Consider the following 20,888-nt stretch of genomic DNA (forward strand, 5'->3'; position numbering starts at 1 on the left):
GTTTGCTCTATTTGACTAAGCAAAGAGTGAGGTCTAAAATTCAGCACAAGGCATTGATGAAATTGATGAATCTTTGGTTTAAAATCATCTACAAACAAGGCATTCACAACACTATAGCTGATGCCTTGTCCAGATGCCATAGTTCTGATCATCTATTAAATATATCTTTCTGCAATCAACTTGGTTTCAGCAACTAAAACAGGATATTTAGATGATGCAGTTGCAACTCAAATTTTGAGTAATCCACCAAAGGACTATTCTGTTAAAGATGGCATTATCAGACACAAGGATAAGGTTTGGTTAGGCAATAACAAGTTGGCTCAGCAACATGTGTTACAAGCAGTTCATAGTTCTGCTGTGGGGGGGGCATGCTGGGATTCAGGCAACTTACTACAGGATCAGAAGCCTTTTCTCATGGCCACAAATAAAAAATGATGTTCACCCATTTATGCAGCAGTGTCAGGTCTGCCAGCAAGCCAAGAGTGAGCACATTAAGGTACCTGGTCTTTTGCAACCTTTGCCTATTCTTGAGCAAGCTTGGCAAATTGTGTGCGTGGATTTTGTAGAAGGTCTTCTAAAATTTTAGAAGTTTGACACAATTATGGTTGTGGTGGATAAGTCCACTAAGTATGGGTATTTTATTCCTTTAGCACATCCTTATACTGCTTTGCATGTGGCTCAAGCATACCTGGATTTAGTGTATCAGCTACATGGCCTGCCTCAAGGTATTGTGTCAGGCAGAGACAAAATATTCATCGGTGCAGTTTGGAGGGAATTATTTCGGTTGACTGACACAAAATTGATGATGAGCTCATCATACCACCTTCAGACTAATGGCCAGACCGAGAGACTTAATCAATGTCTGAAAACTTTTCTGAGATGCAGTGTGCATGCTTGTTCAAGGCAGTGGAGTAAATGGTTGTATGTGGTAGAGTTTTGGTACAACACCAATTTCCATTCAGTCCTGGGAAGATCTCCATTTGAAGTCCTTTATGGTTATCCTCCAAAACATTTTGGGATTAGCAGTGAATCTACTTTTCATTCAGCTGACCTGGAGTAGTGGTTGACTGAAAGGAATCTACTTAATGACTGCATTCAGCATCATTTACATCATGCTCAGTAGCGAAAGAAGTGTCAGACTGACAAGAACAGAAGTGAGAGGGAGTTCCAGGAAGGGGATATGGTGTATCTAAAACTTCAGCCCTATGTTCAGTCTTCAGTAGCCCCTCGGAGCAATATGAAATTATGCTACAAATTTTATGAGCCCTTCAAAATTCTTCGGAAGGTGGGAGCAGTGGCATATAAATTGGAATTGTCAGAAGGGTCCAAAATTCATTCAGTAGTGCATGTGTCTCAGCTCAAAAAGCATGTGCCACCATCTGAGCTGGTTGAAGGAGACAATACTCAAGTGCCTACTGACCCTGAAGAAGTTGTACAACCCATTCAGTTTACTGCAACTCGAATGGTGAGAAAAGGGACTTCGATGATTGCTCAGATTCAAGTGCGCTGGAGTTTGTTACCATCGTCTATGTTGACTTGGGAAGAGGAGAATGATCTGAAATGTCGATACCCTAGAAGCCCAACTTGGGGTCAAGCTGGTTTTAAAGGTGGAGGCAATGTCAGGACCCGCTCTAAGCGTTGCGGCACTGTTGGGCGTCCGGCAACAAGGACGGCAAGTGGCTGAGTCGGCGTATATTCAGTTAGTTGTGGTGGTTAGACTCTTGCCTTCTTAATGGGCTTTAGCGTTAGGCGTTGGGCCATTACGGTGGTGGTAGCGTGTGTATCCAGCTGTGTCCGAGCGGGTATATAAGCCCGTGTAATCTATTGGCAAAGGGGAAATAGAACCTGAACTCTGAACATCTGCCTTCCAATTGCTTGCTTCTGAATCCTTCCGTTCGTTTGACCCCAATCCCCTGTTCTTGTTGTAACCTAGCCTAAATTCCGATTCCGTCTAGTTATCCGTTGCAATCCTCGCCGGGTTGTAACAAAATCATAATGCATGTATTAATGGCAACAAAAGATAGATAAATATTGACAAGTAAAATAACAAATTATTGACGGCATATTTTCTTAAGTACTCCCAATCAAGTGATCACGTTCCATTCCAAAAAAAAAGTGATCACGTTCCAGCACATCGTCGAGGAGGGAACCAACAGATTCAGGCTGGTAAAAGGCACCTCTTGTCACTAACAGCTGCTGTAAATGGGTCTGTTTTAGCACATGTAGAGTCTCTGCCATGCCTGCAATCAAACTTGTGCGCCGCAGCGTCAGTTGGAGGGAGGTTGCAGCTCACAGGCCGCCGCCGGGCTCGTCGACGTCGTCGTGATTGAGGCATTGAGCCAGAGTTCTATGTCGCACTTCGTTTAAGTTAGGCCAGGCCCATGTAGACATGAATGGAGGTGTGCTTAGCATATGGGCCATTTTTGTGTCTTCGGCTGTCGTTTTGTTTGTTGGTTCTTTTTGGGTGAAAACTGAAAACGTCGAAAAGAGACACAAAGACGTTCCCTCATTTTGTCAAGTAGTGTGGAAGTAGCATTTTCTACATACCAGGTCTTATTTTCCAAACATAAATTCCGCATGAAGAAAAATCAGTTACTGCAAAAATCAGGTGAAAAGAAAATTCATCGCGCCCAAAATCAAGCCCAAAATGGTGACTGAATCTTGAATAGTAATGGACGAACATCAGTTGTTCACTGATTGCACAATCAAGCGCTTCTGAAGCATGATACTCTGTGGTGTGTGACGTTTTAGTTTCTTTGGATACAGATACTCATGAATTGATATATTGTGACCTTTGGCAAGAAGACAAGAAGAAAAGGAATGGCATTGAGAGGAAAAATTGACCAGTGACAAGGAAATCATGAAACCTGTGGGCTGAAGGTGTGTCCCGAAAGTTGCGTAGGACGAATGGTGCTACTGAAGTAGTGCGTTCGATGTAGGAGGACTGTAGGAGTACAACTGAACAATTTTATTGGTAGCTAGATTCTCTATGAGCCGTGCAAGACTGAACAAGTCCGTTTCCTTTTCTTCGGCAATGTCCGTGCAAGATTGAGCCAATTTTGCGTTCCAACATCAGATTGATGTGTTATACTTATACCTACCAGTATCATGCATGTGAGCTTTGCTTTTGTTGAGGAACTAGTGTACGTTAACGTTATCAAGAGACAAATGCTTTTGTCCTTTCAGTATGAAGTAGCTGCACACCATGTGTGCGCCTTTTGTAACTAGCTAGATCGGACAATACCTGCAGTGCTGTTACTCTCATATATTCATCGAAAAGTTAATCTGATTTTTTCGTCGTCTGCTTCATTTCAAGAAACGTCCTGCACTATGGGAAAGTTAACTGCATTCAAGTATCAACTAGAATAATGTAGGCAAGTATCAACTATAGGCATCGGTAATAATGAGTGGGCGTAGATATAAGAACGTGACACTTGCACGATTGTAGTAGTGCACGTAAGTGGGGAGCCAAGCACATTGGCTCCGCTGCACTTCTATCGAGACCCAACGTCCCATATTGCCGCATCTCTCTCTTTCAGTAGCGACAGGTCTTCGTCGCCCTAGATTGACTTGTTTCTTCTTTTTTTCCTCCAACAACGTGTCCTGTCATATTGAGATGATGACTCACTTCTTTGCGAGGTAAGTGGAAAGGTAAGTCTACTCATTCATTGTTTCTTCTTTTTTTTTCCCCTCCAACAACGTGTCCTGTCATATTGAGATGATGACTCAAGGTAAGTCTACTCATTCAAATTGACCCGAACTGCATCGCCAACACCAACAGGTCATTCAAATTGACCCGAACTGCATCGCCAACACCAAACAGGCATGGTTGTTCCTTTCCGCCAGCTCTGGCAAGTCTCCGGCCAGTCTCCACACAAAAGATGGGCGATCCAAAATTAGCAATGCAATATCTAAATCCATTATCACTCTAGGATAACAATGCAGGAAGGGATGAGAGGTAGCAATCAGGCATGATTCATTATCTCGATGAGAGGTAGCAAACAGCCACATGGATGGATAAATTAATTGTTCTTGACACGACACACCGGGCAAAACTAGCTAGCTAGCACTCACTTAAAACAATCATCCGAGAAGAGCAATGAGGGGCAAAACTACTTGTGTGGGTAAAGTACGTCTCGTCGAGTTCTTTCTCGACGGCGGCGGCGCTGCCGCTGCAGCTAAGTCGTCTATCGTTCGACGCTGACGGTGACGTTGCCGCCGCCGACGTTCCTGGAGACGGTGGGCAGCTCCACGTTCTTCTCCTTCTTAGGTGTCGACTTGTAGTACCAGACGTAGAGGATCAGCTGGATGAGGCCGAAGAAGGCGCCCAGGGCGTTGGGGATCTGCATTGCAGGTATTTTAATAACTGAGATTCTTCTCAACTTTTGGAGGCGGAATTCTGTAACGCTTTTGTTCAGATGAGGAGAGGAGATGCAAGCAATTAATGGACGATTGATACTGACCGTGACGTAGAGGTCGAAGCGGATGAGCGCGTATGCCGTCCAGCAGCAGCCGTTGAGGAAGCTCACCAGCGATAGGAGAAAGGGCATGTACTCAACGCTCTTGGTCTTGATCACTTTACCCTGCACAAATAATAATAATAATAAAAAAAAAAAAAATCAGAAGTTCACACCTGGCCGCCAAATAGCAAACCACGACTCTAAACCACACGACCACCGCAGTAGAGGAAGCACAACAGCACAATGGACTCCAGTAGAGGAAGCACAACAGCACAATGGACTCCACTGTACCTTACCTTTCATCGACGGCTTTCACTAAAGATGAAGGACAACGAAAAAGGAACATGGCACACCTGTACTCGCTCCATCCAGGAACAATAGATTCCAAATCTATCACACCGAAAATCGGCACCAGATTGAACCACTAACCGGCATACGTTTGTGATGAAAGGTATAACCCACCGTCGAACCACTAACCAGCATACGTTTTGCGATGAAATGTAACCGCCGACAGATTCCCTTGCGTTCCAGACCCGTCAACTTGGCACCACGCGAGTTTGTTGAGCGCAACTGAAGTTTGGTTTGTGGTTTGCTAATGCAATGCACAGTAAAGAAACAAGCTAATCCGATGCACAGTAAAGAAACAACACCCTCTACCATGGAATTAATGAAAGCACCAGGTGAATAAGTAGGCAAAACGTAGACGCAAGTAAATACAGTAAGCCTTTTTGACGGAAATAATGGAGAAAACATGTACTGAATGATCAAAAGGTGTCCAGCAGGGACAGGAATTTTACAAAGACAATTTGACTAAGCAGGGGCACGTTGTTTTGTACCGGGAGCAAATATTTTGACACATGATTTAGACTCTAAACGTGGACATTATTCAATGCAACTTTTAGAGATTACTAACGAAATTAGCTTTCCTATCTGTTCATCCAATACAAATAAAACCCCGATGAGTCACACTAGGATGGATGCCCTGTGAAGGCAGCAAAATCCGTAACAGATCCACTCTGTCTAGATCATGCAACAAGTTCTAAAAGGTGATTGGAATTCTTGACCAGTTAGCAATCAATTAAAGCTAATAAGTTAGCATGTACACATGACCTTGAGAAAATGTCAATCCTCTCGCATGTTCCTAAAGTTCAAAATATAAACAGTGAAACACCTGAGCACACAGAACCAAGGCCTCGTTTAGTTCAGCCGGAATCGGCATTTGCACAGTGTTTGATGTGACGACAAACACTGTAGTAAATTCGTTTGTATTTGTGAATTATTGTCCAAACATTGACTAATTAGACTCAAAAGATTCGTCTCGCAAAGTTCAACCAAACTGTGCAATTAGTTTTTGATTTCATCTACATTTAGTACTCCATACATGTACTGCAAATTTGATATGATGAAGAATCTTCTTTTAGCATAGTGCCAAAGTTGGGAGTTTGGGGAACTAAACGTCGCCCAATCCAAACAGCCGTTAAGGGTAACATTTTTCACTGGCAAGTAGGTCCACCAAATCCTTCCCCAGCCCACCAGTCAATGACCATCCACCAAATCCTTCCCCAGCCCACCAGTCAGTGACTATGCATACCAGATTAACCTATCAGGAATGCATCATACCAGCATGCATCGCCGCCGTCGTCGCCAACCAAATTAGGCATGCACGCCTCGGTCTCTCCCCACAGTAGTGTCAGAACTAGTAACGGCCTGTTCACTTGCTACTTTTCAGGAACAGTGTTTTTCTCTAACAACAGCATAAGCTAAATTTTAGCATAAGCGAACAGAGCCAACGTCTATATCCATATAGATTAGATAACGATTTAAAATTAGCACAACCATCCACCGACACGTGGGTCCCAAAATTAAACCCATGCAGATAAACGCTTGCCTAATTATAGCAAGCTGATCTACTCCACGACAGCAAACATTATCCACGCAATTAAGCAGTAAAATCAGGTAGGCGCGTCGCGTCGGATTCAAACCGACCACTGCGCCGGCACAGCAATAGGGAGAGACCGGATAGACGATGGATCACGTACCATGATGGTGAGTGGAGAGGCGTACATCATGGATCCGAAGATGACGCAGAGGATGCCGACGATCATGGAGCGCTTCTCGTGGGTGTGCGCGCCCAGGATCACACCGAGCACCACGGCGACTACGAACAGAATCTCCACGGCCAGGATTGCGAACGCCTTCTTCTGCAAGCGAGAATCAAGGCACAAAGGGATCAAGCTCAAAACCACCAGATCAGAGATCGAGGCCATGGCACTCACGCGCTTCTTGCCGTCGGAGTAGATGAAGAAGATGGTGAGGTAGATGGCCTCGATGACGAGCCCGATGCCGTTGATGGTGACGACGAGGATGCTGTTGGGGTGCACGACGGGGATGCCGTAGAACACCCACAGCATGCAGTTGAGCAGCGTCGCCAGGTAGGGGTCCGGCTTGAACTCCTCCACGTCCCTGGCCTTCCAGATCCGCCAGAACGTCGGCCTGTACATACAGGCGAACACAAATGCCGCGCCGCCTCCCCAAATCAGTATTCAGTACGAACAAAACCCTAACCAAATTAAAACCCCACCAAGCTGAACGCGGAGAGAGATCGACGAGTGCTTACGCTGGGGAGAGGAAGAGACCGAAGGAGATGACATTGCCTGCAACCAAAGCGAGAAATTAGCCACGCGTGAGCACCCGAGAGGCCGAGACCCAGCGAAATCGAACCAACCAAAACCCCAGCAGCCCGATCCAGAGTGAGTTCCGGACGGCGCCGATCGAACGAGCCAACAACGTACCGATGATGCCGACGACGTTGCGGGCTGCGTCCGGGGAGATCATCTTCGGTCGCCGGGGGTGGGTGGTGGCTCGCGGCTGATGAGCTGCGGGCGGGGCTTTCGGAACCGGGGCTAGACGACGAGAGGCGACCACTGGGATTTGGGAAGGTGGTTGCGGCTCTCGGCCCAAGCGGGTACGCCCGCACTTTATAGGCGTGAGGAGGGTCCGGGGCTGGCCAGGGCCGCCGCGCCGCAGCGGACCGCGAGTCCCTGGTCGCGGCGCTCGCGCTGGCGGCGGCGCGTGTGTGCTTATCCGGATTCCGGATGGGGCCTGTGGTGCGGTTATTCCTCCGTGTTACCGTTGATCATATCATACGGCGTGGGGCAGAAGCTGGCGCGTGGGACCGGATGGGTGGAGGGCCCATGTGGCAGTGGCTCCGAACGGTTTTGGGGTGCGTGGGTAAATGTGCATGTCGGGGTTTTTTGACATGTGGCGTGTAAAACCGTTGCAACCTACGACTTGATCGTCAAGAAGAATGAACCAGATGTTAATCTCGATTATTATTGTTACAAGTCACATTACATTTGCATTGGCGCATAAACGTTGTTATCCCCGGCCGTGATCTACTCTGCCCATGTCCCTACATCCTATCCTATTCCTATTCCTATTCCTATCAACGGTATAACGGCAGTAGTTTCATTAGGATAAACACTAGTACCAATAACGATAAATCATTTTATCTTATCTTATCCATCAAAGACTCGCTCTGAGCCCCAGTAAATCTTTCTTAGCTGGCTTTGTGTAGTACTAATCCGGCATGTTCTATCTTTCTTATCACGGCAATAAATTTGTTACCATCAAGCATCAATGCCAAAATCCTGTAGTGTCTTGTGTGAGGAGTCAAATCCTAATTTGAACCCCTGGATCCAGATAGACCTATTCACACGCCGAGGTAGCAAGTTTGAGTTGCGACCGCGTAATGCAGCCGTTGGGATTATTCTTAATCAGCAATCCCATTATCTAACGTTATCTTTTTGATATATCTGTCTGCGAGACTACCAAAATAGGCTACACATCTTAACTGTTTTCCAGTTTTCCTGCCACTTTTACTTCCGGAACAATCCTTCTGTTCTCCGCTAACCAATCCATCGTCATCCGTAACTTTTTTTTCTCGAATACGCAAAAGATTTGTGTATCATTGTATTAAGGAGAAGATTTTAAAGAAACATACAACGCGCTTCTATCGAGCGCCGAAAGAGGTCGACCTAACATAGCCGAAGCTAGATCATTCTAGTAAAAGACCTCATGTTTCGATATTACAAGAAAGCAACCAATACGCGTCATCCGTAACGTAACGAATAGCTTGCTCGTTTTTGGCGAGGTTGGGCTAGTTCTAGCTAGACCGGTCCAGACAGCCTGTTTCGCTCAGCCCGGCAGCCTGGCCCAACATTCAGAGCCAAGCTAGATCTTGGATGACAAAAAGCTTGACAATTTCTGTCGCTGAAACCGGCTGAAAACTCGGCGTCGATGGTTTCAGCAGGGTCGAATTAAACCAGAAGCTGGTCGTCTTCAAACTGTCTCAGCCGTCATTGGTTACGAGGGGATACAAGCAAAACACGAGGCGGACACCGATCACCCCATTGCGATTGGCATGTCGCCGAGTATCGTTTCTGCAGCTGCACGCTATTGGCGTGAAGAAGCCATGCGGTGTGATGCAGCACGGCACATGCATTTTTATTTTTTCTGGAAGACACATGCACGTCAGAGCTGTTTCCAAACCCTTACAAACTGATTCATCGTAGGCCATTAAATAGCAGAATCTATCGTTCAAGCCGATCAGATCTTTAAGCAGTTCCAGGTCAATCAGCCAGCAAAGGCGTCAAACAATTTCCCTTTCGCCAATCAAAATTCCCCGAGGGTTTAACAGTTAACAGCTGCTCGTACAGCAATATAACAAGTTAACAACATTGCTAAGCTACGAAATCATGGTGTATATGCCCAGGTGGTTTCAAACGGGGAATTGGCAACTTCTACATTCTTTAACCACCACAACAGTGGCTTCTACGATGGCGGTATCGTCCTGGGACAATTAACCAAGTCATAAATCCTTTTCCCTGCTGCTGCCCCAAGCATTTGTACATTGCACAGATAGCAGCGTAAACATTTCAAATTCCAACATTCAATTCATATGCCATTCTGGTTCTGCCCCTTGATATTTCTAACCGTATGAGTTTGACCCAAGCCTTTTCCAACAAGTGGATGCAGTTCTCACTTCTCAGCTCTTTTCGGATTGTTGTATCCTCCGTCTTTTTGGAGGTGGTGTCATGAAGAGCTTTCTAACAGAGGTAAGAGGGTCATCCTCCTGAATCATAGAAAACCAACTGTGAGGTTGCGTTCTAGAGATACAAGGCATGATTCAATGAAAGCGCGTACCTCATCGAGAAGGCTGGTCTGAACCTCCACTTGCAAGTCCCCATCTGATCTTTTGTCCTGAGTAAGTAATGCCGAGAGAGTCAACCTCCATCCAGGCAAGGGTTCGCCGTAATCAGGGGAAATCCAAGGGCAGAATGTCCTGTGCTGCTTGATAGGATCAAACTCATTCATTCTGCCATACAGTCCTTGTTTTTCTGTCACAGAAAGCATAAATTCACAGTTAGGGTTTAAGGAGAGCTAACTGTGATGGACACTAAGGACAACGACAAAGAATTTAAAGCATATTACTCGACTAGACTAACAAATAAGAAACACAAAAAAGAATGAGAAACATAGTATGCGCGCATAGTCTTCAGTCTACAGTAGTGAGATAAATAATTTTTTGCTGCCACGAGATAAAAAGAAAACTCAGCACTGTTGTAGCAGCACATTCTGTGCTAAACAGCTATTACTTTGAATGTGCTAATTATAGCCTTATTACAGCATCATGAAAGTTGGGTGAATAGACAGATAACAAGCTACTTCAATCCTTTCAACTGTAACAACTACACAGAAATAAGTTCTTTACCTGGAGGTCTATACACACCTTTTTCCCTGTTGACTAATGATTCTGTGATTGCTACCTCAGTTGGCCTGGAATTGTTTGCATGCGTCTCTGTTAGGGTCACTCCATTAGAAGGTTCTTCACTCGTACCCTGAACTGAGCAAAATCTAGGTTCCAATCCATGTTGATCAACAGCCGCATCTGTTCTTGTTATACTTTTTCTTGAAGGAGAACCTGTTTCTGGTTGTTCTACATTGGAAGCTTCATCCAATCTGGTATCCTTATCTGTATTGGAATGTGAACCACCTTGTTTCTGTTCAGTGCTCACTACCGAGTTTGGTATGCTCTTTTCAGAATTTTCTCCTGGCTGGTCATGCTTTGCCCTTATGGTGGATGTATCAACATCATCGGTATCACCTTCCAACAAATGAGGTTGATCTGTGCTTCTTTTACGTTTCATGGAACCTGAAGCGTCCGAAGCAACAGGAACCATGTGGCTATCACTTCCGGAGGAAAGCAAATTCACACGGGAGTACAAGTCAGCTTTCAAATGTCGACTAACGACAGGAAATGAAACTTTTGGTCGGAAACTTTGTCTAGTTGGTGGAGGACCCCCAGCAATGGTGAAATTAAAACCAATGTTGGCATCCTTTGAATGTCCTACTCCACCGACTACGTTGGCATGTCCATTATCCTGGTCATCTTGTCTATTAGAATCTGAAATCAGCTTAAAGAGTTGAAGAGGTCGTTGTACAAGAGAAAAGGGCCACAAGGCAACACATGCACCACAAAATTGGCAATCTAAAACAACTGATAATGGATCATAATGCTGATCTTCATGATTAACATCAGCAGATGGTCGAGCACCATTAGCATCATCAGGTGAGTAAAGTATGACCCGGTCCTCCATTGTCTTACTTGATTGCTCTGGTTGAGCCAATTTAGAGGTAGAGTTTGTATCTGAATGAAACTCAGTTCCACAGTCAATAGCATAAGGAAGTAGGCGGGGTTCCCATCCACACAAACTTATTATCTTAAGTGCCTGCTACAAAGTTAAGTGTTAAATTGGAAAGATAGATGGATGATTTGATGCAGGAATGCACAGTGAAATTACAAAAAGAAAAGGCAATATATTGTAAAGGAACAAAGCATATCTTCATGTACTAATATGGAATGTCGATCCAGATACAAGGATCTAATTCCAATGAACACAGCAAAGAAGCTTCCTACAGACATAATCAAGTTCTTAAAGATAAGTTGGACTCACTATCTTTGACTATTTCATTTAGAACTTAACAAATATCATATTGCCATTACTATTTTGAAGCAACACCAGATATTTATAGGTCGAAATTTGCTTCATGAGAGTATTGTTAAACTTCCCTAATAGCACAATATTATTTTAAATCAGACCTACAGCCAACAAAGAAGAAAAGAACTGTGAAACATATTTCACTGCATACGGCACAGAAGGTTTTAACATGATAGCCATTAATAGGTTTTAACTAAGCACGGTTTATTCAGTTAGGGTACTACCGCAAGTCCACAATAGAAAGTTGCATATGAACATTGTCCGTGGTTAATATCAGATACTTATATCACCAGGATAAGTCATATGATTCAGCATATGGTTCCCGTGAACATATCAAGAAAAATCTCACAGCAAGTCAGCAACTCCACAAATAGATGAAGAGAATTACCTGATAATATGTGTCAGCATCTTGAAAAGCACCATCCAAATCCTTAATTGTAGAGTCCTCAGTAAGCATAAATCCCCCTTTGAGAACAACTGATGAAGAGAATGGTTCTGATAGGAACTGCTCTAGCTGTGGACTCCTCTTTTTCATGGTCTCAAGAGAAGAGCAGGAAATTCTTGGGAGTGCTAAAAGTCGCAGCAGAGAGGACAAAAGCTCATAGTAGTTCCCAACTAAAACAGGAGGAGGTGTTGGTGGAAATAAAGCAAGTGATTCATCACATATGTTATCAATCCACGGGCACAATAGTTTATGCCCAGTGTCCAGCTTCAGGCTGAAAACAGCAGCAGCCTTTTCAACTGCACAAAACACAGCTCTCAATAAATAAAAATAAACTATAGACAGGAATACCACATCAAGCAGGTAAATGAAGCCTAGACGCTCTCTTACAGATAAAGATGGGGTGTTTTATAATCGTTCATAAACCATCACTACACAGAAATTATGTCTAACTTATACCCAACAACAAGAAGAGCACATAAAAATATTGTCTTCTTCAATCATAGACTCATCGTTTGAGATGAAATGCACAGGTTAACATAGTATAAAATGCAGACCTTGCTGTGTTGTCCACGAGGAAGGAGTGGAGAACAGGAGTCGTGCCCCACAAGCTTCACATGTTATAACATCCGGCTCAATGTTAGTCCATCCTCTTCTTACGCAGTTAACAGGACTAATAACCTGAAGAAAGCAAGTAGTTATCAACCACCACTACAAACCGCACATACTTCACCTGAATGCACAATCACCAGTTCTCAACTAAACCATAAAAATAATCAGTGGCAACAAAAAATTGAAAAACCAATACTGCGATTAAATTTTCAACATGGTTACAGCTTAAATTTTCACAACTACAAGGCAACCATGTCCCCCCGTAGCTTCGCCACTGTTGATACATCATCACGAACTCGACCATCCACAAAATTCCAGAACTACCAGACAGGGGCGGAACTATAGATAGCAGCAAAAAGAAAAAAACAGCGATTATGATCAAAATTTCACCATATACACCCATGGTAAAAATCTATGCACTCACAAGGCAAGCGCACCCCCCTCAAATTCGCTCTAGCTCCACCCTGCTACCAGACTTCCAATTGCATTTTAACGTGCTTTAACCAAAAACTACATTCAGTACCCCAAACATTCTCCACAGAGGACTTAAAAATTTTCTCAAAATCAATGGCCAGTGCCCACCTGAATGCTACCAATCCAACAAGCAACATTATAAGGGTAAAAGTGTGTAAGTAAAATGTAGGCATGCCTAAAATGTACCTTGGGCTTGGCGAACCAGGTCATGGCCTTGAATGACCCGAGCCGACGCATGAGGTCGGCGCGGTCCCAGGGGCGGCACGGCGGTGGTGGCGAGATCGCTGACATGGCCGACACCTGAGGCGGGAGCCGCGACCCGCGCACCACCCCGAGCCTTCTCGCCGCCTCCGCCGCTGCTTTCCCCACCGCTCTCCCGGAGCTGCCGCGTCAGATCAGATCAAGCGCACGTCAAATCAAAGCGCAAAATAAATAAGAGAGAGAGAAGCACACAAGAGGCGCGAGCAAAAAAGATTAGGGCAGAACCTTGGAGCCGAGGCCGACGAAGAGGGCTTGGAGCCGCCGGTGCTACTCGACTTAGGCTTGGGGAAGTGGTAGAGCTTGTCCATGGCGTTCTTGAGGCGCCGCTCCGAGTCGGCGCTGATGTCCCCACCTCCGCCTCCGCCGGCGGCCATAGAGGTGGCGCGGGGCGGGGGATCGGCGGGGGAGACGGCGACGGGGGTGGCGATGCGTGCTTCCAAGCTGCTGCAGCTGAATGCTGCCTGGTGCCTGACATTACACGCAGGAGGGGGTACACGGGAAGAGGGCTGCATCCGGGCCACACGAACGGTGACGTACCACCTGGTCTTGGGCTCTGAAGTTGTTGGGCCGTTTTCGCGTCGTAATTTTAGTTGGGCTTTGTGTTCCCACTGCTTGCGTAGACACGCTTTCTCCAACTATAGTTTGAGAAATTTTGCTAAAAAAAAAATAGTTTGACAAATGAGACTCGAGACATGTGTTTTAGGTTCGTTGGTTCCCCAGCTGGCTTCCCCTATTTCCCCGTTCACTACACAAACTTAGCCACATTTACACACCAAACCAAGTGTTGGTCTACGAATGTTACTGTTTAAAATGTATATCAAAATTGTACATGTAGACATCAATATTTTAAATCCTACCAGAAGAAGATGTATTCTTATGTCCTTGTAAACACAACCTTTGCCATTGATGTTGTTGATCAACTAGAAATGCCAACAATACAAAGGAGGAGACTTTTTAAATTATATCGAGAAGGTGGGGGTCATGACAAGGTCCTTGGATGTACGTGGAGGATGTTATAGGCCTCAATATACAATAACATCAAAATCTTTATTTATGGAACGACGGTGGTGCAACCAACCGTGTATTAGTTTTCTAGGCAAATTGTTCATCATGACACATCCTCACTGAAAGTAGATCTGGGCCTGAGCCCCTAAGTGAGTTTTAGTGGATTGAACAACAAATGTAAGTAAGGAACTAACATATTTGAATGAAATCATGTGCGGTTGTTTAGTCTATTTATTATTAATTAGTAACTTATTAGTGAGATGATCACTGTAGTTTATTGTTATTTAGCAAACACCATGTCAACATTAGTGTTGACTATAGATAATTAGCCTATTTTGTTGTTAATTAGTGCTTACTAGTGGAATATTAATGATAATTAATATTTCATGTTATAAGTTAATAATTAACATGATAAGGCCAACATTGATTGCCCATTGATTATCATCTACTTGTTATTATTTGAAGTTAATAGATATAAGTAGTTGACAATCTCATCTCATTTATTCTCATCCATCTTTTTTTAGGGTACTCTCGTTGTCGACAGAATATCATCGGCAGTCCACCGAGGGGTATCCCACGATGGTAGATTTATCGTAGAGGTGAGCGAGATCAGGAGCGAGATGGTAATACAAGCACCAAGACACAAGATTTAGACAGGTTCGGCCGTCAGTATGACGTAATACCTAGATCCTGTGTTCTGATGTATTGCATTGAGATGTATGGATCGTGTCCACTAGGGACCTCTGCCTCTCCTTATATACTCTGGAGGGGTAGGGTTACAAGGAAAATAGCCTATTTGGTACTATACAATATCTTGCGGTGCACGCCTGAAAGCTCTAGTTTGATTTTGGTGAATTGATGAAACCCTAAGTGCTAACCTAGTTTATCAAGTGATCATGAGATAGGTAGCACACTACAAGTGATGAAGAAAATGAAGATCATAGCATAATGATGTTGATATCATAATGATGATCAAGTGCTTGGACTTGGAAAGAAGAAAGAGAAAAACAAAAAGCTCAAGGCAAAGGTATAAATCATAGGAGCTATTTTATTTTGGTGATCAAGACACTTAGAGAGTGTGATCATATTTAGGTTTGATAGCCGTACTATTAAGAGGGGTAAAATTCGTATCGAAATGCGGTTATCAAAGTGCCACTAGATGCTCTAACTCATTGCATATGCATTTAGGATCTAGTAGAGTGCTAACACCCTTGAAAATGTTTGTGAAAATATGCTAACACATGTGCACAAGATGATACACTTGGTGGTTGGCACATTTAAGCAAGGGTGAAGAAGTTAGAGGTGAAATGGAGTTGGTCGCAATGACGCTGGCGTCGGTCAACTGACCGAACGCTGGGTCACTCTGCGATCGGACGCTGAAGGGCTACGTCTGGTCGTGTTGTCGGTCGGCACAGTGATTAGGGTTAAGCACCGAACGCTGGGCTGTGTCTGGTCAAGCATGACCGGACGCATCCGGTCGGCAAAAACATGTTTTGGACCCTTACTGTAAACGACCGGACGCTGGGGGTCCAGCGTCCGGTCAGCTCTGTCGGAGCGTCCGGTCAACTTGTCGACCGTTGAGATCAAACGTTCACTGTTGAACGTAGGAGACACGTGGACGCCATCGGGCGACCGGACGCTGAGGAGCAGCGTCCGGTCAGTTGGACCGGAGCATCCGGTCGGCCCGTGTTATGCCTAGTGAAGGGGTATAACGGCTCTATTTCGTGGGGGCGTCTATTTAAGCCCCATGGCCGGCTGTAGCTCATATCTTTGGCTATTTTCATTGACATAGCAACCTTGTGAGCCTAGCCAAAGTCCTCCCACTCATCTACATCATTGATTCATCATCATAGTGAGATTGGGAGTGAATCCAAGTGCATTGCTTGAGTGTTTGCATCTAGAGGCACTTGGTGTTCGTGTTTCGCTGCGGATTTCGCTTGTTACTCTTGGTGGTTGTCGCCACCTAGACGGCTTGGAGCAGTGAGGATCGTTGAGCGGAGGGTGGTGATTGTCTCCGGCTCCGATCATGGTGATTGTGAGGGGTTCTTGACCTTTCCCCGGCGGAGCGCCAAAAGGTACTCTAGTGGATTACTCATGGCTTGTGTGATCCTCATCTTGTGTTGGTTGTGCGGCACCCTATTGAGGGTTTGGCGTGTGAAGCCAATTAGCGCGTGAACCTCTAAGTGAGTGAATCGCCACAACGAGGACCAGCTTGCCGGCAAGCAAGTGAACCTCGGTAAAAATCATTGTGTTCATCATTGATTCCGAGGTGATTGGTCTTCATTGTTTTTCATCCTTGTGATTGATTGGATCATTCATCTACACGGCGGTATAACCCTCTTGATCACTCTCTTTACTTTACCGCAAACTAGTTGACAAGCTCTTTAGTGTAGCTAGTTGTGAGAGCTTGCTTGCTTGGTTGGTGTGGCTTTTTAGTTAGCCTTTGAGAGCACACTAACATAGGGTAGTGTCATAGCTCTTGTGTGAATCAAAACTATCTAAACTAGAATTGTGGTAGGTGGCTTGCATTTTGAGTAGGCTAGCGCAACACTTGCTTCGCCTCATAATTGTCTAACCTTTTGTTAAGTGTTGTTGTAGAATTTTTTATTAGGCTATTCACCCCCCTCTAGCCATTAGGACCTTTCAAGTGGTATCGAAGCCGAGGTCACCGTTATTTGAGGCTTAACAACCTTCGGTGTTAAAATGGCTCAAATCAACAACACCAAGAAGCCACCCCAATTTGATGGCTCCAACTATCCCTATTGGAAGGCCAAGATGACAACTTATATCAAGTCAATCAATAGGAAGGTTTGGAAGGTGGTAGAAACAAAAATTAAGATTGAAGATCCGGAGAATCCCACCGCGGCCGAAGAAGTACTTCTCCAAAACAATGACATTGCTCTAAGTGCTATTCATGATGCAATTGATGAGAGAACATTTGAGCAAGTCAAAAATATTGAGATGGCTCATGAGGCATGGAAGAAGTTGGAAGAATCATTTGAGGGCACTCAAGCCGTGAAGGGTGCAAAGGCTTATATTCTCAAAGAAAAGTTTGCAAGCTTCAAGATGAAGGATGATGAAAGTGTGCCGGAGATGTTCCATAGGCTTCAAGTGCTTATCAATGATCTCAAAGCACTTGGAGAAGAAGTGAAGGATAAGGACTTCTCCCACAAGTTCTTGAGATGCTTACCTTCAAGATTTGGTACATTGGTCACTATTCTAGTAAGAAGCGGTTTGGACACCATGACACCAAACCAAGTATTGGGAGATATAATGACCGATGATACTTATAGAGATGATGATGAGAAGGAAGAAATGAAGGAGAAGAAAGAAGAGAAGAAGGATGAGAAGAAGAAGAGCGTGGCATTCAAAGCCACATCATCCAAGGGCAAAGCAAAACAAGAAACATCAAGTGAAGAAGATGAATCATGGGATGATGATGATGATGAGAAGATGGCTCTATTTGTCAAGAGATTTGGGAAGTTCATGGTGAAGAAGGGCTACCATGCTAGAAGAAAGAAGTCTTCATTCAAGAACAAAGAAGAGTCAAGAAGGTGCTTCAAGTGTGGAAGCAAAGATCATCTTGTTGCTCAATGCCCATACAATAGTGACAATGATGATGACAACAAGAAGAACAAGAAGAAGGACAAGATGGAAAAGAAAGAGAAGAAGGACAAGATGGCCTTCAAGAAGAAGAAGGGTGGTTCATATGTAGTCACTTGGGATAGTGACGCTTCCTCAAGTGATGATGATGATAGTGATGATCACAAGACCACCAAAAAGAAGGTTCTTTCAAGTATTGCCATCAATGAGAAGCCTTCTCTCTTTGAATCTTCATCATGCTTCATGGCTAAGGCCACTAAGGTACAATCTTGTGATGATGAAAGTGATGAAGAACATGTTGATGACAATGAACCTGAAAATGAAAATGATAGTGATAGTGATGATGATGAACCTACCAAGGACGAATTATTTGACATGCTAGAAGATGCTAGAGAACACTTTGATATCAAGAGAAGGGAATGCAAAAGCTTGTGTAAGGAACTAAAAGCCCTTAAGCAAGCCTTTGATGAGCTCAATGCATCTCATGGGAGGCTAGAGGAAGCCAATGAGAAGCTTGGCAAAGCTCACAAAAAGCTTGAAAAGGCTCATTCCTCTTTGCTTGATGAGCAAAATAAAAAGAAGCATGTCAAAACTTGCAATGTAGGTTTAACTTATGATATAATTGATGAATCACTATCTATGCCTATCATTGTTGCTCCCACTAACCCTTCTTGTAGTACTTCCACTCCTACCTCATCTAGTAGTGATGGTCTCACTTGTGATGCCTTACTAGTGGTTGAGAATGAGAACCTCAAGAAGGAGGTCACTAAGCTCACTCACACCCTAGCTAAGGCTTATGGTGGTGAGGACCGCTTGCTTATATGCTTGGGTAGCCAAAGAGCTTCTCTCTACAAAGAGGGATTGGGCTATATCCCCAAGAAAGGCAAAGCGGCCTTTGCTTCTCACAAGACTAGTTTTGTCAACAACAATGGTCGGTTTTGCACTAGTTGCAAGCAAGTGGGTCACAAAGAGCAAGAATGCAAAAATAAGAGCAAAAATGCAAATGTATCCTCCATTAAGCTTGATTCGTGCTATATGCTTACTAAGAGTACAAATGGTGTAAAGGCTAAGTTCATTAGTAAACCATGGATGGGCTCAAAGAAGAAAGCCATTTGGGTACCAAAGAGCCTAGTGACTAACCTTTGAAAGCTCCAATTTGGTTTTGGTTAATTGATGAAACCCTAAGTGCTAACCTAGTTTATCAAAGTGATTATGAGATAGGTAGCACAACTCCAAGTGATGAAGCAATGACAAAGATCATGACAATGGTGATGGCATGGTGATGATCAAATGCTTGAACTTGGAAAAGAAGAAAGAGAAAAACAAAAGGCTCAAGGCAAAGGTATATAATGTAGGAGCCATTTTGTTTTAGTGATCAAGACACTTAGTGAGTGTGATCACATTTAGGATAGATAGCCGTACTATTAAGAGGAGTGAAACTCGTATCGAAATGCGGTTATCAAAGTGCCACTAGATGCTTTAATTCATTGCATATGCATTTAGGATCTAGTGGAGTACTAACACCCTTGAAGATATTTGTGAAAATATGCTAACACATATGCACAAGGTGATACACTTGGTGGTTAGCACATTTGAGCAAGGGTGAAGAAGACAGAGGAGATGCCAGCGTCGATCAAGTGACCGGACGCTGGATCTGAATGCACCGGACGCTGACTGCCTACGTCCGGTCGTGCTGACCTGGTGGTACAGTAGCTAGGGTATACCACCGGACGCTGGGCTGTGTCCGGTCAAGGTGGACCGGACACGTCCGGTCGAGGAAAAACGGATTTGGACCCTTACTGTACTCGACCGGACGCTGAGGCTCCAGCGTTCAGTCTGTTTAGCCGTCCCATCGCGGTCAGTACTTAGCCGTTGTGATCTGACTGTTCAGTTTTAACTCAGAGTGACACGTGGCAAAATTAGTGGACCAGACGCTGAGTCCAGGGTCCGGTCAGTCTGACCAGAGCGTCCGGTCAGAGCGCATTTTGCCTAGTGAAGGTCTATAACGGCTCTATTCCGTGGGGGCTCTATTTAAAGCCCCATGGCCGGCTCAAGAGGTAACTCTTGCACATTTTCATTAACATAGCAACCTTGTGAGCTTAGCCAAAGCCCTCCCACTCATCTCCATCATTGATCCATCATCATTGTGAGATTGGAAGAGAATTCAAGTGCATTGCTTGAGTGATTGCATCTAGAGGCACTTGGTATTCGTGTTGCGCTGCGGATTTCGCTTGTTTCTCTTGGTGGTTGCCACCACCTAGACGGTTGGAGCAGCGGTGGAGGATTGGCACGAGTTGGTGATTGTTCATGGCCATCTCCGGTGATTGTAAGGGGAGTTATACTTCCCTCGGTGGAGTGCTGAAAGGTAACTCTAGTAAATTGCTCGTGTCATTGAGTTACCTCACTTGTGGGTCGGTTCTTGTGGTGTCCTATCATGTGGACGAGGTTTGTGAAACACCTCTTAGCCACTGAACCACCAAGTGTTGGTCGACACAACGGGGACTAGCGTGTTGGCAAGCACGTGAACCTCGGGAGAAAAATCGGTTGTCTCTTGTCATTTGCATTCTCCCGGTGGTTGACTTGATCTTCATCTTGTGATTGGTTCATCCCCTACACAATGGTATAATCACCCTACTTACTTGCTTACATTCTTGCAAACTAGTTGATACAAGCTCTTTAGTGTAATTAGAATTGAGAGCTTGCTTTATTGTTTACATTCATCTAGTTGAGCTCTTTAGAGTAGCAAGTTTGTGTGCCTAAGTAATCATTGCAACTAGAATTATTGGATAGGTGGCTTGCAACCCTTGTAGAGCTAGAGCAAGTTTGCATTATGCCATTTGTCAAACTAATCAAATTGCTCTAGTTGGTTTGTAGATTTTTAAATAGGCTATTCACCCCCCCTCTAGCCATATTAGGACCTTTCAAGTGGTATCAGAGCTGTGGTCACCGTTTGATTAAAGGCTTAACAAC

At 44.4% G+C, this 20,888-nt stretch overlaps 2 protein-coding genes across 3 annotated transcripts; both read right to left on the minus strand.

Moving 5' to 3' along the window:
* Window positions 1–3,954: 3,954 nt before the first annotated feature.
* Window positions 3,955–7,471, minus strand: LOC136452459 (bidirectional sugar transporter SWEET6a-like). The gene is made up of 6 exons (XM_066453076.1): window positions 7,253–7,471; window positions 7,078–7,114; window positions 6,737–6,953; window positions 6,500–6,661; window positions 4,464–4,583; window positions 3,955–4,343 (listed from the first exon to the last, which is right to left on the minus strand). The coding sequence occupies exons 1-6, from the start codon at window positions 7,293–7,295 to the stop codon at window positions 4,188–4,190; spliced, it is 735 nt and encodes a 244-aa protein (XP_066309173.1). The 5' UTR covers window positions 7,296–7,471; the 3' UTR covers window positions 3,955–4,187.
* Window positions 7,472–8,644: 1,173 nt separating this feature from the next.
* LOC136452460 (uncharacterized) lies at window positions 8,645–13,773 on the minus strand. 2 transcript variants are annotated; one of them, XM_066453078.1, is made up of 7 exons: window positions 13,536–13,773; window positions 13,236–13,431; window positions 12,521–12,644; window positions 11,910–12,262; window positions 10,252–11,251; window positions 9,666–9,859; window positions 8,645–9,594 (listed from the first exon to the last, which is right to left on the minus strand). In XM_066453078.1, exons 1-7 carry the CDS (start codon window positions 13,682–13,684, stop codon window positions 9,508–9,510), a joined length of 2,103 nt encoding a protein of 700 aa, XP_066309175.1. In that variant the 5' UTR covers window positions 13,685–13,773; the 3' UTR covers window positions 8,645–9,507. The 2 variants fall into 2 exon arrangements, with proteins under 2 accessions (XP_066309175.1, XP_066309174.1); XM_066453077.1 differs by having other exon boundaries at window positions 8,647–9,594; window positions 10,234–11,251.
* Between the last annotated feature and the right edge of the window lie 7,115 nt (window positions 13,774–20,888).

Source organism: Miscanthus floridulus, chromosome 5, assembly GCF_019320115.1.
Source record: "Miscanthus floridulus cultivar M001 chromosome 5, ASM1932011v1, whole genome shotgun sequence".
Taxonomy (NCBI): Eukaryota; Viridiplantae; Streptophyta; class Magnoliopsida; order Poales; family Poaceae; genus Miscanthus; species Miscanthus floridulus.

What these genes read in the sequence shown, in the direction of transcription:
- LOC136452459 (XM_066453076.1), bottom strand. Translation starts at nt 7,295, where the DNA reads ATGATCTCCCCGGACGCAGCCCGCAACGTCGTCGGCATCATCG. An exon ending in CAACGTCGTCGGCATCATCG is followed by an intron (nt 7,115 to 7,252) that starts GTACGTTGTTGG and finishes CTTTGGTTGCAG; the next exon opens with GCAATGTCATCTCCTTCGGT. An exon ending in ACTCCGACGGCAAGAAGCGC is followed by an intron (nt 6,662 to 6,736) that starts GTGAGTGCCATG and finishes TCTCGCTTGCAG; the next exon opens with AAGAAGGCGTTCGCAATCCT.
- LOC136452460 (XM_066453077.1), bottom strand. Translation starts at nt 13,684, where the DNA reads ATGGCCGCCGGCGGAGGCGGAGGTGGGGACATCAGCGCCGACTCGGAG. An exon ending in CTCGTGGACAACACAGCAAG is followed by an intron (nt 12,263 to 12,520) that starts GTCTGCATTTTA and finishes TGTTTTGTGCAG; the next exon opens with TTGAAAAGGCTGCTGCTGTT. An exon ending in ATGCTGACACATATTATCAG is followed by an intron (nt 11,252 to 11,909) that starts GTAATTCTCTTC and finishes ACTTTGTAGCAG; the next exon opens with GCACTTAAGATAATAAGTTT.